At 39.0% G+C, this 16,683-nt stretch overlaps 1 protein-coding gene across 2 annotated transcripts; it reads right to left on the reverse strand.

Annotated features, from left to right (window-relative positions):
* Positions 1 to 10,730: 10,730 nt before the first annotated feature.
* Positions 10,731 to 16,184, reverse strand: RGS21 (regulator of G protein signaling 21). Of its 2 annotated transcripts, XM_079314206.1 has the most exons (5): positions 15,876 to 16,184; positions 14,985 to 15,067; positions 13,539 to 13,600; positions 11,806 to 11,972; positions 10,731 to 10,946 (listed from the first exon to the last, which is right to left on the reverse strand). In XM_079314206.1, exons 2-5 carry the CDS (start codon positions 14,993 to 14,995, stop codon positions 10,743 to 10,745), a joined length of 444 nt encoding a protein of 147 aa, XP_079170332.1. In that variant the 5' UTR covers positions 14,996 to 15,067; positions 15,876 to 16,184; the 3' UTR covers positions 10,731 to 10,742. The 2 variants fall into 2 exon arrangements, with proteins under 2 accessions (XP_079170332.1, XP_079170333.1); XM_079314207.1 differs by lacking the exon at positions 15,876 to 16,184 and having other exon boundaries at positions 14,985 to 15,089.
* Between the last annotated feature and the right edge of the window lie 499 nt (positions 16,185 to 16,683).

Genomic DNA, 16,683 nt, shown 5'->3' on the forward strand with positions numbered 1-16,683 from the left:
TTCATCTCCACACGCCCCAACTTAGCTGATAAATCACTGGCTATTTCCAAATGAGGGAGGAAATACTGCAGTCATGAAGCAAATAGTTTTTATTCATGTTCTTTCCAACCTTATCCTGAGGAAATCTCCTGACAATCCTTTTGAAATGTACATTTTTTTTTTCCCCATCAAAAAGCTTTTGTTGAAAAATCCTGACATCCAGAAACAGAATTTTTTTCAGACCGTTCGTTCGTATTGCAGGGTCTGAACTTACAAGGGTCTTGCTGACAAATGAGATACAATTAAGCTGGGAGCAAAAATGCTCTCTATCACAGCAAAATCTGATGAAAGCCTCCTCCAGCTCTGTGTCCCTGCCACCTTCCCATGCCCCACTTTGCAAATGGTTTGTGCAAGGTGTTTTACAGCTTAGTTATCCACCCTGCTGAGACAGAATTCAGCCTGGTCTGTAGCATGGAAAAAACCCAACCCAAAAATGCTGTGTTTTATCAAAATGTTCTCTCTCTTCCTGAGGTATTTTCAGTGAGGATTTGACTCGCTGCTCAGCAGCTGGGAGGTGAGCACATGTTTAAACACTTTCTGAATTGCCCTTCTTTCCTGAGGAGGTGTGACAGGGTGTGCTGCAAGCCCAGAGTGATAAATGGGTACTTAGTGTGTTGAGGTTAAAGAAACTGTTTAAGAAACCTTCCTTTAATTAGCTGTATCTGTCTTCCCTTTCTGCTGCCTCTCTTGCCATGAGTTACGAGTTATTTAATGTAGCATCAAGGCACGGGCTCATAGCTCCCATAAATGATGGATATTTGGGGAGATTATTTGACAGGTCACAATCAACATTGCCTTATAGAGTAGGCAGGGGAGTGTGGAAAACATGTCCCAGGTACAGAAGTGCTTGCTTAGTGGAAAAACGTTTTATTGTTGTAACAGGCTGGGACACTGCTAACAGTGTGAGCCTTTAAAGGGCAGCTTTTAAAAATGAGAGAAATGGTCAAAAAAAAAGAACACATCTGATCCTTTTGGCAGGAGCCAGTGTCCATCTGCTTCAGGGGAAAGGGGGTTTACTCCTCTGATGGCCACCTTAGCAGTGACTAGTGATCTCAATAAATCTGAGGCAGATCTCCTTAAATCTGCCTTAAACACAGGCATGGGGTTGGAGAGAATAGAAAGTGTGACAGGAAGGTGCCTACACAGAGAATGTTCCTGAGAGGGTGTAAGAGCTTTTGTTCCATTCTCTTGCTTTGTGTTTTTAGCCTCATGCTGCACCCAAACTCATAGTGAATTTTGCATTTTCCTATTTAATTTCTAACCTTAATCAATAGCTGCAATGCACAGTCCCAGTGCTTTTCCCTTAGGGGTTCAGCTGGGAATTGAGCAGCAGGATGCTGGAGAACCAGACACAAAAGCCTTTGCTTCAAATTTGGTCAATCATGCCTCATTTCTGTGCCATTTTTATACTGAACTGCTCACCTTGGTGAATGAAACAAGAGCACACCTGAGTTTAAGCTGGGATGTGGAAGCAGCTTCACATTTGAAGTGTGAATTTGAGAAGTCACAGAGCTTCCCTGTACACACAATAAACAACCTGTGAACTCCTGTTCTCAAACACAAGAAGTTCCCCTTCCTGCTCTCTGTTTTCAAATCAGTCAGAGCTGTAAGAGATGAATTTGTCCCTGAGCTTCAATACCCTGAGACAGTCTTCAACCAAAGCACAGAGTGTAAACAGATGGTTCCTCTTGTTTAAGGGAACAAATCTCATTTCCTGCAGTGCTGGGTCAAAGAAGGCTGAAGATGGCTGTGGGATGGGCAGCCCAAAAGCTCCTGCAAACAGTTTTGTTTGTTATATTTTGGAATCTCTAAAAGGACTCAGAAGCAGGAGAGTAAATAAATGCTTTTTCAGCTCTCTTGGTTGCCTCTTGTGCTGCTGATACCTGCAGGGTCTCGAAGAGAGGCTTGTGTGTATCTGTATAAATGTTTTTAAATAAGGTTGGAACATTGATATCCTGAAATACATTTAAAATTCGCTTCAAATGTCAGGTGTTCTAATTAATAAGAGGATGCAGATGGATTCAGAACACAGCTTAAAACTATGGGAGCAAATGCTAGCTGCTCTAATTTAATTTTTAAAAGTCATTTGGAGCCTTCATGCCAACAGAGCTATCTATAAAGCTGCCACAAGGTGGTACCACAGTATTTTATAAGATTTTGACATTTTGGTATTGGAGCAACTATTTTCTTAGTAGAGGTGTAATGTGGAAGAAATGAGGATGCAAAAAGGTGCATTTATGTGAAGAAAATGCCCCTTTAGTGCTGCAGAGGGGCTCTTGAAGAACTTGGCAGGGCTGTTGGGTCTGTTTGACAGCACCAGTTTAACCAAAGTTTGCTATGTGCTCTCCTGACACAATTATGGATTGTTTAGGTGCTGAAATTTAAGCAGATTAATGTTTTTCTAACAATGATATATGCCTGAATTCATTTTGGTGTCTGTCCTGATTTTTTCCCTTTTCTTCTCCCATGTTAGCCACTCTGAGGTTCTCCAGGTAAGGACAGCTGTGCCTGGACTGTGCAAAGATATTCCCCTGAAAATGCCAGGACATTTAAGTGCCAGGGGAACAAGAAACCTAAATAACTCTGCTGGCTTGGAATCAAAAATTTGGGTTTTAAGCTACTTTAAAATTCATGTTTTCATGCTCTTCTCTTTAATGTTTCTCCATAAATCAAACCCCTGTAGCCCTAACTACCCAGTCACTGAGCTCCTGCATCTCCCAGATAACTGAGGAATCTCTGATTTCAAAATGCCAATATATGGAAATTTTAGATAGCAGCAGTTTTCTGCCTGGTGCATGCTGATAGGATTTTGAAAAAGAAGTGTGCCCTAAATAGTTCCAGACTGCAGCATTCCAGATGTGCATTGAGTTCTAGGGCTCTGTGTGGGTCTGTGTGCTCAGATCCATCTGAGCTGCTTTTGGTCCTTGAAGCAATGCTCAGTGGGTTATTCTTCCAGCAAAGCCTGCCCCTCTAATTCGATTTCTGTACTCTGTGCTCTCAGTGAAACTGGTTTGAAGGACAAGTGTCTGCCAATAAAGGCAGAAGCTTCTCTTTGAAATGGAGAATGCAAACCCCCTCCCTCCAAATTATTATTATAATATTGAAATTAAGGGGCACTCAGGCAAAGATATGGGAATTAGGAATAACAACTCTTTACTAGGAAAATTAAAATAGAAATACAGTATTACAAAGAACAATCCCAAACACTGCCAGAGTCAGAATCCAAGCTGACACCCGTCAGTCAGTCAGGGTGGTGGCAGCAGTCCCATTCAATGGTGGCTGCATCCTCCTGCAGGGGCAGATGTGGTTCAGCTGGAGCAGTGCTCCTGGAGAAGGTGCAGTTTCCTCTGAAGGTGCAGGGATGATGTGGGAAGGTCTGGCTTTCCTCTGGAATCCAGTGGAAAGAAGGTCCCTTGGTGTCCAAAATCTCAGTTTTTCTCTGGGTAGGAAAAGCTTGGCTGCTCCCCCTGGCTGGAGCATCTCCCAGTGGGATGATGGAATTTTATCAGCCATGCAGTGGGACTGAATGGGCCAGCAGCAGATGATATCTGCCTGGAGGGAGGATGGGTTGTGGAAAGATAAAGATGATTGCCCCAGCTGGTTTAAAGCTGGCCCATTAGCAGATAAAATGTGCCAGGAGATCAGGGTCACTGCCCCACCCAGCTCAGCAGATGGGGACAGAACACACATTGCTGGTCACATCCTGTACTGCAACCCAAGACAGAAACTCAAATGGGTGTTGTATGAACGGTATCTATGGGCTCAGTTTGATGGCTCTGGTGAGGACATGTGAAGGAACAAGTTCCAGCAGCAAGGCACACGATATCTCCCAAAAACACTGCTCTGAGCCCTCGCCTGCCCAAGGGGCTGCATTCTGAACTGTCCTCCCTCAGATATATTGGCTTAACATTTATAAAGCACTATAAAGCATGTGTATTTGTCTGTCATTATCCTGCTGCCTCTGTGCAGCTTCTCTGCAATTACATTGTACCCACCTCCCTTTTTTAATGCCAGTGGATCAATTTGCATATGAATTTCCCTCTCTTTGGTGTAATTGAAGAATTGAAAGGATCTCTAGTGGGCTGTAATTCCTTTTGTTATTTCCCTTTTGTTCATATGGACTGACAGCAAAAGATCAATCCCTCAGCTAGTTTTTAATACACAATTTTTTAAAAATGGGCAGTAATACAAGGTAATATTGAAATGCATTAAAAAAATAAGACGTGAGATACAATTTTCTTGTGCAATAAAACCAGACAATTTGTAGCACAGACTGCATTGTTTTTTGAACACTTTGTGCTCTGTAAACACTCTGGTGAGTATTGAATTTGGAAATTGAAGTTCAGCAGACGATTCCTAAAAACATAAAACTATACTTATACAGAGGATAGAAAAGTGTGAATTAATTCATATTTCCACCCATTCTAAAAGGAAACAAACCAAACCACTCCCTTTAAGAAAGTAACAAAAGGGATTATTTTTGTAATTATTAAATCCATAGATGCCATTGCCCTAAATGTAAAAAAGGAAAATATATTTTTATGTTTTAAAGTAATGATGGTTGTAGGCATGTCTTTTTGTTAATTCACAGAAACCTGAGGAGATTTTTATGAGCTTTTTTAGAAGAACCAGAATTATAATAAAAAATAAAAAAGTGTTAGTCCTAATAAAAATGGGAGAACAAGCTTGAAGGATTACCATTAACAGGTGATTGCAACCAGCAAACATATTTTTAAATCATCAGATTAGTTGATATTTAAAATATATGCCAAAAGGCAATCATGCTGTGAAAACCAATGTCTTTGTGGCAAACAGCATTGTCACTGCAGAGGGATCCACATAAAGGGTGAGAAAAGCTGGGGAAAGGGATAAATATCAGGAAGCATAAAGTATGATGCAAGTACAGTTTGTTCTGGTAATTCCTTCCTCAGATGATATGATTTCCAATACTGAGTCACTATCAACAGTGAAAAACATTTGGGGCTGTTAAAGGTGTCAGCACTAATGAGTCTGTCTAGTTTGGAATATGTTGTACTTGCCATTTGACATGAAAAGATACCATGTCACAAAAACCCCTCTCATGCCATTTATCAAGCTGCACTTTTCATTTTATTCCCCTAAAAAGCTCAGCTCAGGCAAGAAATTCAATAAGTACAAGAGCTTTTAGCTAGTGCCATTTTATCTCATTACAACGGGCAAAATGATTGCATGGAGATCAAAATCCAGTCCATTTGTTCTGGAAATTAAATTCTAATCAATTTGAAAGTGTTCCCATCACACAGTTGCTGATGGCACTGCAAGACAAAGCGATATAGCACTGTGCAAATTCAGAATGGGCTTGAGATGCAGCAAGATCAGTCCCTCTGTGGTGAGGAGACCAGGAAAACAGAGCACAGAACACAGGGAGATGCTGCTGTCACAAGCAGTGTCCTGCTGGCAAGTGAAGTGCCATGGGCTGGATCTCCTTTTATGTGATGTCACTTCACAGTGCCAAGAGCATTTCTGAGTTTCTCTGTCGTCAGCCCACTCAGCCTGCATTTGCATCTTGTCTCTTGAATGCAATGTTTTAAATAACAAACTAGTTCAGCCTTTCAAAGGAGCTTCCCCTGTTCTGTGATGTGAAGAATGAGCTTTCTTGAGTTTGTGGTATTTGCACTTCTTCACGTTCTTTCTGCTTTATGCAGTCAATTTAGAAGTGAATGCCCCTTGAGCCCTGGGTATTTCCCAGGGCTGGTGGCAGAAATATCCATAAGCAGATGAGAATAACACTTTATGACATTGTTTATGTGTGGTTGTGGCTCAAATACCAAGGACTCTGTGGCCTGTACTAATGCAGGGCAGTTATTCTATATCTGGGAGGGTTGAAAAATAATGGACTTTAGCAAAAAAAGGTTCTGGTGCTGAGATTTGCTTAGGAATTGAAAGATGAATGCACTGCAGCTCAGTTTGGGGCTGATGGACCAAGTGTGGGAGTCTGGGCTGGAAAATCTCACTATATCCAGTCTTGTTGTATTCCCCATGCACTAGGAGTCATGGAGGGGTTTCTGCAACACTTTTTTTTTTTTTTAATCCAAAGTACCAAATCATTTGACTTTATTGTTTCTTCTATTCTCTCCATGAAAACATGACATTTAGAAGTACAGCATACTTGAAATTATTCAAGAAACCATTTATTTATGGGTTCCCCTCCTCCTCTTCTTCCCTGGTTTATGAGCCTGTAAGTTGTAACCACTCTATTAGGAAAAAAATGTTTTCCCTTCAGTTTTTACTGAGTGCTTGCTTTTGTTTGTCTTTCCAGGACTGTTATGCATAGTAGGGAAACTATTCATAGGAGTAAAAATAACCTCCATGCAAACCTAAATGGAAACAGATATGGATTGAGAGACAAATCCAGCTCTACTCATTTTATATGCAAATAACCTAAGCCATGAAATACAGGAGAAAAAAAAATTAAAAGGCTATGTCACTTTGTGTATAGAGAAATTATGACATTGCAGCTAGAAACCATAGCAACAATATATATAAAAAAAATAAAGTAGGGAAGCATTTGATCTAGTATTGACTCATTTTTCTTACTAAAGATCAAAGCACCCGGGGCCTTTGAAATATGTAATAATACATTGAGTCTAATTTCCAGGACCTAATATTATAGAAGTTGAAAAGCTGGGGGAAAAATAAAATAAAATAGAAACTTTGCTGGGAGGTGTTTGTTCTCAAAATGAACAGCTTCCAAATACTTAAAATATTAAAAGATAATTTTAGTGCCACTTGTCAGTTTGCCAAAACACTCTCTGTTACTAAAGAAGCATTCCAAATTAATTCAAAATTACCATCTCGAACAATTACTGCTCCTAGGCAGCTCACAGTTTGCTGAATGCAGGTGAATATGCATGAGGATCTCTTTTTCACTACTCAATTTCATTTTTTCTTAACGAGCACAGGCTGCTTCTTTGAGTTACATGAGACCTTTAATTGGAGTCAACAACTGTGACAGCAGCTCTCTTCGTGGTTTTCTCCCCACTTTGTTTCTCAGTAAACCAAAAGGCAGAAAGCACACTTCAGTTTCAGATCCATAATGTGCTGTAAAGTCCCACCAGCACTGCAGAGTGTAATTATCACGCAGAAATAAAGTTATTGCAGTGATTTCAATAATTTAATTCTCCTGCCTTGCCTTTGCTGGAGCCAAATTATAAATGGTATGTTTCCCTTTCTAACACATAGCAGTAAAGTCTAGACATAGCAGCTGCTTTCCCCAGAAATCCAGTGGAGTTTTTTAGTGAAAAATGATTAATTTTACTGTTTCAGAATTCCAGAATTTTATATGTGTGGCTCAGTCTGGATTTTACTGCCTTGTGTGTCTGATCTGTCCCTCAGAGGTGAGCAGGGGATGAGCAAAAGCCTGAGAGATTCTCAAGCCTGTAATTATGTGTGTCTGTTCAAGCATGTTTCTGCATCACAGTGTTAGGGGAGAACTTTCTGTCAAAAGAGAAAATACTGAGTTTTCACCACCAGCATTCACAGGAATGCATTGGATTCAACAAACCTTGGAGAAGACACACACCTGCCTGCCTTTAATTTGTGCTCCTGAGCTTCAGAACAATCCTGACATCACTCCTGTGTTGAGGTCTAATTTGCATTTATTATCTTTATGTCCATGCCTATTACTTTTCTCTATTCTATTCTATATGAATAGAATGAAAGCACAGACTCTATGACTTTAATTTTAAAGCTGGGGTGGTCCTGTCACAATGGAAGCATGATGGATGTGCTGGGATCTGAGTTTAGATGCTGTTGGAGCTTTAGGATTGGCACTGCATGAAGAAACTGGGATTGTTATTTGGGTTTTTTTTTAAATATGTGGTATTCACATTGCATTTTTTACTCTCTATTTGGTAGGATTTTTTGGTAAATCTGCCTTTTTGTGCTGAACAAGATTGAGTCTTTTCAAAGTTCAACCTAAATCCTCTAAATCACACTTCAGTTCTTGGCCTTTCCTCAGTCAAATTGTCAGAGCTTGGGTGCTAAGCTGTGACCTTTTTTTGGTGATGTAGGAGTATGAAGCAGCATTTTTAGACCAAGGAAATAAAGAGAAATAAAGACTACTGCCTCCCATCTTTCACACCTGAGTGTCTTCAAACACTTTGAAATAGATCTTTTGTAGTGCTTAAATTATAAGTTGCATTACAGAAGTTTTCAGAATTTGTTTGCTAAAATCCAAAGCATTTCAATATGTTATAGATGCTTTTGTGTAATTGCATATGATATTGGGAGAGAGTGGTCTGAGGGTTTGAAAAATTACTTGTGAATGGCAATCCAATGGCCTCTGGGTATATATGAATTCATAGTGATCCTTTATTTAAATTCTGCCAAGTTTCATCTCATGCTTGGCATCTGAAACAGATTAATAAAAACGTTGTGAGACTTGATCAACAGCAAAAGAGTTTAATTAAAGCAAAAAGTTTAATTAGCTTTGTCAATTAGGGGGCCAAAGTTTTTATTAAGAGGTTATGAAAAGAATTAGTACTGAGTCGGGGATGCCCTCTAGAAGTGCCATTCCTGTACATTTCTCTTAAAAACATCCTAAATTAATTGAAAATATGTTAAAACCCCTCACAATTCTTCATGGTGTGATTATTAAATTCAATGTCATATGTGAAAATGCCAAGAATTATCACCTCTGGTGACAGTAATGGTGCTGCTGATAACAGAGGATCAGCCAGACAACATGTGGACATGATGCTTCCTGATACTTTTTTTATGTTATTAGAATTGGACATCAAAATAACGTTATTTTTATATTTGACTATTTTATACGTGCTTGTCACTTCTCCTTGAGCTGTGTTGTCAGATGTCCAGGAGCTGTTTCTGGCACTTTCTACCTCTGTGATGGGGTAGGGCCAGAAGTTTACAGAGGCACACAGGGAGAATTGTGAGATTCCATTACCACCCTTTTGTTTCCAAGTCATATTTTTATCCTTAGGTCCCAAAAGGTTGGTGGCACAGAAATTTTGTGTTTCTGCTTGCTCCACCTCTTTCAACTGCAAAGAGTGGTGTGATCCCACCTCTTCATTTTCAAAATTCCAGAATCCTGTGGGAACTTTCTGTTCTGAGAACAGTTTGTAGGAGGGGAAGACTTGGGGCACTTTGGAGTCAATGCCAAAATTTGGGCCCTGCTGGCTGCTGTGCTCAGGCAGGGGAGGTGGTTTTCCTCCAAAATGTCACTGGGGGTGAGCAGCACAGCAACAGGAGCCCACATCCTCTTTGTCACTTAACCTCAGCCTTTGTGCTCCTTCCTCTTTTCTCTGGAGGGGAGAAAGAACAGAAAAAGAAATGCAGACAGCAAAAAATGAGAGCTAGGTGATAGACCTGAAGTTAGGGATCAAAGAATAGATATTTTTCAGCCTGCCTGCTAAAAATGGGGCAGGATTTTAACCTCAGCTCATAAGGCTGTCTCACATCCTTTATGGTCCAAATGACTCAGTTCCTTCATGCAGTTTGATAAAATAGAAAGGATATTTTGCATAGAGGATGTGGTGGTGGTGTGCAGAAGGTGTGAGCAGAGCTCCAAACATTCCTGGATGTCTATAGCACCTCAAAAGCATCAAATTAAAATGATAGATTCTTTTTTTCTTCTTCTTCTTGAAAAATCTTATTGCTGTCTCTTGTATTTAGAATTTTTTTTTCCCCATAGCAAAGATTATTTCTTCCCTGTATGGTTCAAAGTATTTTTTCTTCAATACCATGACACAGCTCCTCCCTTCATCTGAATATGTGCAATAAATCCTCCTGGAGCAGTAAATTTCATCTGTGTGTGCATCTGTAGGCACCTGAAGATTGATACCTTGCTGATTTGAAAGATAACACCATGACAAAAATCCTGATTTACATGTTTACTTTTCAGCCTGAAACTGTTTCTTATGCCTGCTCATCTGTATTTTATTGAAATTAAATTAGTGAATGAATTTCATTGGTAGCAATTAATGAAATTATTTCTTTGTGAGTAGATGGGGGGACAGTACCACCAATATATTTGGAAAGGCAAAGAAAATTAATTAATTGAAAATGTACAAAGGAAGATTTACTCAGTTGTGGTTTTCTTGCCAAAAGCCTATGCAATTAATAAATTTGACTTCTCAATAAAAAATTAAATTAACACAAAGAAACTTGAAGACCTTACTGAAGACAGCTGTATTATGAAACATTAATTTGCTCTGAATGCCAAGAACATTTGCTATAAAGCAGCTGCCTATTTATTAAATATTACCATAGTGTGTTATTGGTCATATTTCTATGTCTCCTGTTTTGAATTAGCATAAAACATGTTTGAAAGAGGATTTAAAATGTTTTGCAAACTACCAATAAGATGGCAAATTAAGCAGTAAATGTATTCAAGTGTCCTGAAAGGGATTTATTTTGGAGGCCATACAGCAAACAAGAAAATCAAAATATTCAGTTTAAAAATCTCAAACTCTTTGAAAAATGAAGCAAACACTGGAAAAAAAATAACAATGGCAAACTTTTTTATTAGGAAGGCAGCTCAAGTGTCTGGCATACTCCACCCTGCTCGTTGAATATTCCTCTACTGTTGTTAGGAAGCATCATGTGCAATCTGTACTTTTAAAAAAAATATTATTTTAATTTTTAAAAATAAAAATAAAAATAAAGGGAGACATTATCAATTCCTGAAGGCTCAGTGTTCTTCCTCACAGAAATGGGAGCCACCTCTTCTGATTCCTGTCCTGGTGCTTCTGCAGCAGCTCCTTGTACACGTCTGACCTCAGGAACCTGGGGAAGGAATCCTTGGCCATGAGGGAGTAGATGGAGCTCTGAGCAGCATCAAAGCAGCTCAGAGTGGGCTCTGAGATCTTCTGGGAAATGTCATTTTTTGTGTGGAAGTCAATATTTATCTGTAGGAAGAGAGGAGCAGGAAAGCTGTGTCAGTTTGCTGGCTGTTTGTGTGCAGGGCACAACTGAAATTTGAATTTCCTCCCAAATAACCCCACTGATGCAAATAAACAGGAAACTCATCCCTTCCTTTTCTAGCAGGCTGAACTCTTCATTTTATTTGGTTCTTATACAGATGGCATCCCCCCCAAAAAAAGAAGAAAAAAATCTTGCTTTTCCTTCTCATCTTTCTGCCAAACCAAATCCTATGAAGTGCTGATTATCAAAGAGTAAATTAAAAGGGAATGTACTCAGCATTATTTTAGATTTTGGCCCTATGTGTTTTTAATGGATTTTTGTTTTTAACAATAGTAAGATGGATTTCAGTCATATGTAAGACATGGGGACATTTAAAGCACTCTTGCTAGCAAAGGCAAAAACATCAGTTTAACAAGTTTAAGGAGCAGAAAGTGAATAATGATTAATAAGCAATTTGTTCTTTCACAGTAGAGAACTTTTCTTGAAATAATGATAGAACTGAATTCTGTGATGGAAAATTTTGCATTCTCATCGTGTTAAAAATACCTATACAAAAGAGCAAAGGCAATCATGCACCTATTAATGCCCTAATACCTTAAATATGGAAGAAATGGTGCTTACTGCATTATGAAAAATGGTTAGAGAAAACAAATTATTTTGAGCAAACTTCCTTGAAAGTTCAGAAAGTGAGGTAAACTCATTCTCAGTGTGAAGAATTTAAAGTGCAAACCACAGTCTTTGTTTCACAGAGTTGCACAAGGTGTTTACCTGGTAAATAATGAATAACTTTCCACTCCATCCCCATTCTCAGTACCCAAAGCACACACAGCAAAATCTCTTTACCTCCTTTGGAGCATCAGCTTGTATAAAGTCAGAATAAATTTTTTGGGCTTTCAAGACAATCTTGGTGGAGGATTTGGTTTTCTTGAAGTCCTCACAGGCCAGCCAGAACTCCACATTCTCCTCACTGAACTCAGATTTCAAAAATGTCCGAAAAGCTGCCAGGCCCTCTGGGGAAAATATCACATAGACAGTGAGGAGGAGAATGGAAAGGCCAGTGCAATCTGTGTGTGCATACACACAGGTGTAGGTTTTTATATATTTATATTTCCTTTATGCCATTTATATTTGCTATATACTATTTACATTCACATTCACATTTATATTTATATATTTATATATTTATATATTTATATATTTATATATTTATATATTTATATATAAATATATTTATATGTTTGTATATTTATTTTTAATGTTTAATTTTTAAATATGTATATTTATATTTATATTTATATCTTTTTTTATTTTATACTATTTATATTAGCTCTATACTGTTTGCATTTACATTTACATTTATATTTATATTTTTGTTGTTGTTTTATTTTTATCTTTATCTTTTTTATCTTTATGTTTATCTTTATGTATATGTATATTTTTATTTTATCTTTATTTTTATCTTTATTTATTTATATTTATATTTATATTTATATTTATATTTATATTTTTATTTTTATTTTTATTTTTATTTTTATTTTTATTTTTATTTTTATTTATAGTAGGCTTATAGTGTAACCTATATATCTGCCTCTCCTCTACATCTCAGCCAGCAGTCAGCTTTGAGAAGCTGCAGGGGAAATAAATGCAGGAGATGAAATGATAGTGCTGATAATGGGACTGCTAAGAGAACTTTCTGGTGAGTTGCCCACCATGGATTGCTCCCAACAGCTGCCTGCTGTGGTTTGGACTTTTTAGCACTGGTCCATTTGTTAAAAGATTTGTTAAAATCAGAGATTTGAGGCTGAGCCCTGGGTTGGGGAGCAAATAGAGATATGAGTCATGCTGTGCATATCTGCTCCCCCCACAGCTGCCCTGCCCCAATGGGGCTTCCCAAATCCTTCCTTGCAAGGAAAGATGAAGACTTGGATAAAATACAGACTCCTTGTTGCTTCTTTGTGACTGTTTTTTAATCTGTTTTTCACTTTGAAGGGGGAAAAAATGAAAGAAATGAAGGTTGGTTTGGAAGAAATTGTTTTAAAGTGAATCCAATTTGCAAGCTCTGAGTAAAGACAGCACCCAAATTTAATTGTGTTAGTCAATTAATGTCATCCAGGAGCTGTGTGGAGGCACCCCAGGGTCTAGGGCACAACATTACTGCTGGGAAATGGGGCAGGGGCAAGGAAATTTCCAAGCTGCATGTGGTTTGTGGTGTCAGGTCTATAGAAATGACATTTCCAGGAGAAGTGACTCTAGACATGTCCTTTTTCATCTGACTGGAAGCCACTGCACAGCACACATATTTCTCAGGAATACCCAAGAAAACGTTTGTGGGGGGGTTTCTTGTGTAAAAAATTATGAAAAACGAAACCATTGCAAGGGGAAATTTAGCAGTCACCTTAATGTAAACTATTCCACAGCATTTCTGCCTGCCCCTGAATATTGTGTGTGCAGCCAGGGCAAACCTCTCAGGACAGCAGCTCTGGTGGGCTCAGTGCTGGAGGGGAGCAGTGTAAAGCACTTGGCAGCTGGGATAACAAAAATTTTAAGATCACAGCTACTTTTCCATCACTTCTTACCTTTATTGGCCAGTACTGTATCCACAGACTGAGCCCAGGCCATGCTTCCCCCTGAGTTTGACCTGTGGAAACAACAGCTGCCCTTGAAAATAGCATTATGCTCTTTGTCCTGTGCAGCCTGGGGTGGCTGAGAGCCAGCCCCCCATCCTGCCTGCCCTGCCCATGGAAAAACTGGGATATTGGCACTGCTGACCTGTTATTCATCCTGGAAATAGCTGCTGGAGCTCCAGCAAAGCAGTGGGATGTGCTAGAGAGGACACTGAATTTCTCATCGAGTTCAAAAGGATTAGGCATTCATTTATATGGCACTTTTAGCTTGGAATGACTGGGATTATCTAAAATGTTACCACGCTAACACTAGTAGGAAACATGGGCCTCATACAAGCTTCTCAGTGGTATAAATAATTGAGTAAATTCAGAGTTTTGGCTCTTCCCCTGCAACTTGCTGTAGGCTTGAAGGCAAACAGTGTTCTGTATAAAATATTGCCAGTTTTCTTTCAAAAAAAAACTACAAAAACCAACCAAACAACAACTCAGCACAAAAAAAAAAAAAAAAAAAAAAAAAAAAAAAAAAAAAAAAAAAACCCACACAAAAAAAACAAACCCAAAAAACAACCACTCTCAAGTTCTGTAAAGAATTTGATGTTCCTAAGGGGTCTCTAAGAGCTCAGCTATCACAACCCTGCTCTCTGAATTATAGAAGCTGGTTTGACAGCTGTGCTCCACAGCCACCTCTCAGCATCACCAGTAATTGGTATTTTCTAATTGCAAATTTATAGAGATTTATAGATATAACAGTGTCAGGATATTGTGTGGCTGTGGTTATAATTCTTACATGGGATGGTGGCAGTGACACCTTAAACAATCAAGTTTTTTTGTAGCTCTCCATTTACTTCTACCCAGAGTGCAAAAATTTAAGCAGGAAAAAAATTGTGCATACTTATTAAGTATATATAAACACATAAACTGGAGTGCAAATATAGTAAGCCTGTGAAAACACAAATGAAAACTAAACATAACATTATGTTGGACTTTGTGAGACATCATGTGATGATGGAATTAATCACCAGAGAACTTGTTTTAGCAACAACAAGAAATTTCTATCAAATATAAATCATGTTTTCAGAATTTTTATTAAATGTTTATTAGCTTTCTTATCAAGCAAAAAAGCAAAATAAGAAACCAGGATAGACCAGACAGTTTTGCTTCTTGTTCTTATGGGCAATATTAGTTGTTTTAATATTTATTCACCACTCAGAGAATGATCTCACTGACCATGTGGGATTTACTTGAATGGGAATAGCAAGCAGAATTGACAACAGGGCATCAAAATAGTCATATCCCCTTCAAAGAGGGAAGGAAAATAAAGCTGTACAGATTATTCAAACTTGGTCATCCTGTCACATAAATCTCCTACGATTAAAATAGCCATAAACAGCAACTCACTTCACTGGCATTTTTTGTTCCACTGTTAGTCTGTCTGACTGTCTCAGGGAAGGCAGAGTTTCCTTTTCTGACTGATCTTCAGGCTGAAGGTAATGTGACAGCAGGAACAACACAGTTAGCATGTGAACCAAGCAGGACAACACTGACAAACAGTCCTCAACATTTCCTTTAAGCTGATTTCTTTCACTGCCTGTTTTTAACCTGTGCCATTCTCACCTAGCAGTGGCCACAAAGGAAAGGACTGGGGGAATGCAGCACGTTCCTGCCCAGGGTCAGGAGTGCTGGAGCAGCTCCAGAGAGGGGCTGGGGCAGGTGGTGAGGAGCTGTGAGGGACCTGGGGTGTTTAGGATGGAGAAAAGCCCCAGAAGGGACCCTGATGCTCCCTGACCTGCCTGAGAAGGGACTGGAGCCAGCTGCTGGTCCATGTGATTTGTCTCTTGCTCTTGATAATTATTCTGTCATCCCCAGCTCTTTGCTTCCTCTGTGCAACCCTTGCTGCCCCTCACTCTCCTTACTGATTGATTTCTTGCCTCCCTCCAGACCTTGTCCTGACTCCACATCCTTCACTCAGATTTCCCAGACTCCTGGTCTCAGTGTCTCCACTTGGCACAAACTCCCAGTGGCTCAGGAGCTGGGATTCCAGCCATCCCAACTTAGGGACTTTTGTCTTTTCATTTAAAATATTTCTCACCCAGTAGAGCAGTCTTAGGAGCTTAGGTCCCATTTGGTTTTCCTCTGTGGTACAGTGATTTGCAAAGCTGCCTCCTGCCTGCCTGAGAACATCTTTCTCATTTTAGCCATGTCCACTTTCTAAGGTCAGAAAGAAAAACCCAAGCACCACATGCCATGTTTCACCCTTAGCAAAGTTAAGAGGTTATTCCTTACCCTTACCTTTTGTAGGTCTGTAAAACAAGTTCAGGCCAATCTATTTGATGAACTTAACTTCACATGAGACCAAAAAAAAAACCAGTGCATGTGGTCAGTTGTGCTGCAGGAAGATGAAATCAGATGGAAATAGATATGGAGAGGTGCATTACTGGGTGAGCAGGAGAATGGAACTGTCTTGAAGGAGAAGAATGAAAGACCAGCTTGTCTCTAAGATGGAAGCAGAGAGGAGCTATGATTGCCCTCTGAGTACAGAGAGGTAACCTGATGGAAAAAAAATACTTATTTTAGCATCATGGTTATATTGACAAAAGAAAAAAATGTATATAAGCCACCAGTGGACAAATTCAGACTGAAAACCAGAATAAGGCTACACAAACTATATAATTTTTTGCCCTCTCTATTACCCTGTACTTTGAAGACAGAGCTTCATGTATTTATGAGATTATTCTAAATTGTTGTCTTCATTAATAGAACAGAAGAAATTAAGACCTAAGATGGCCTTTTAGTCCCACATATTACTGAAAAAGATTCCTGGCAGCAAAATACGAATCCTTTCTGTAACTCCTTAGCTTTGCATCTGCTTGCTTCTGAACGTTATAGCAGAAGAACAGAAATGTTAATTATCATCCTGATTTTCTGCTGTGATTCTTCTTTTGCTTAATTGGTTATTTTCTCTTATTTCCAGAGTACATCTTGTACATCCCAGAGAGGACCAAAAGTACATTTTACTAATGAGACTAACTTCAGCATCTTACAGCTGGGGAGAAAACTTTCAGCATCTGCATTGGCATCAAATTCTTTGTGCCTGATT

The sequence above is a fragment of the Erithacus rubecula genome (genome assembly GCF_903797595.1).
Source record: "Erithacus rubecula genome assembly, chromosome: 10".
Classification (NCBI taxonomy): Eukaryota; Metazoa; Chordata; class Aves; order Passeriformes; family Muscicapidae; genus Erithacus; species Erithacus rubecula.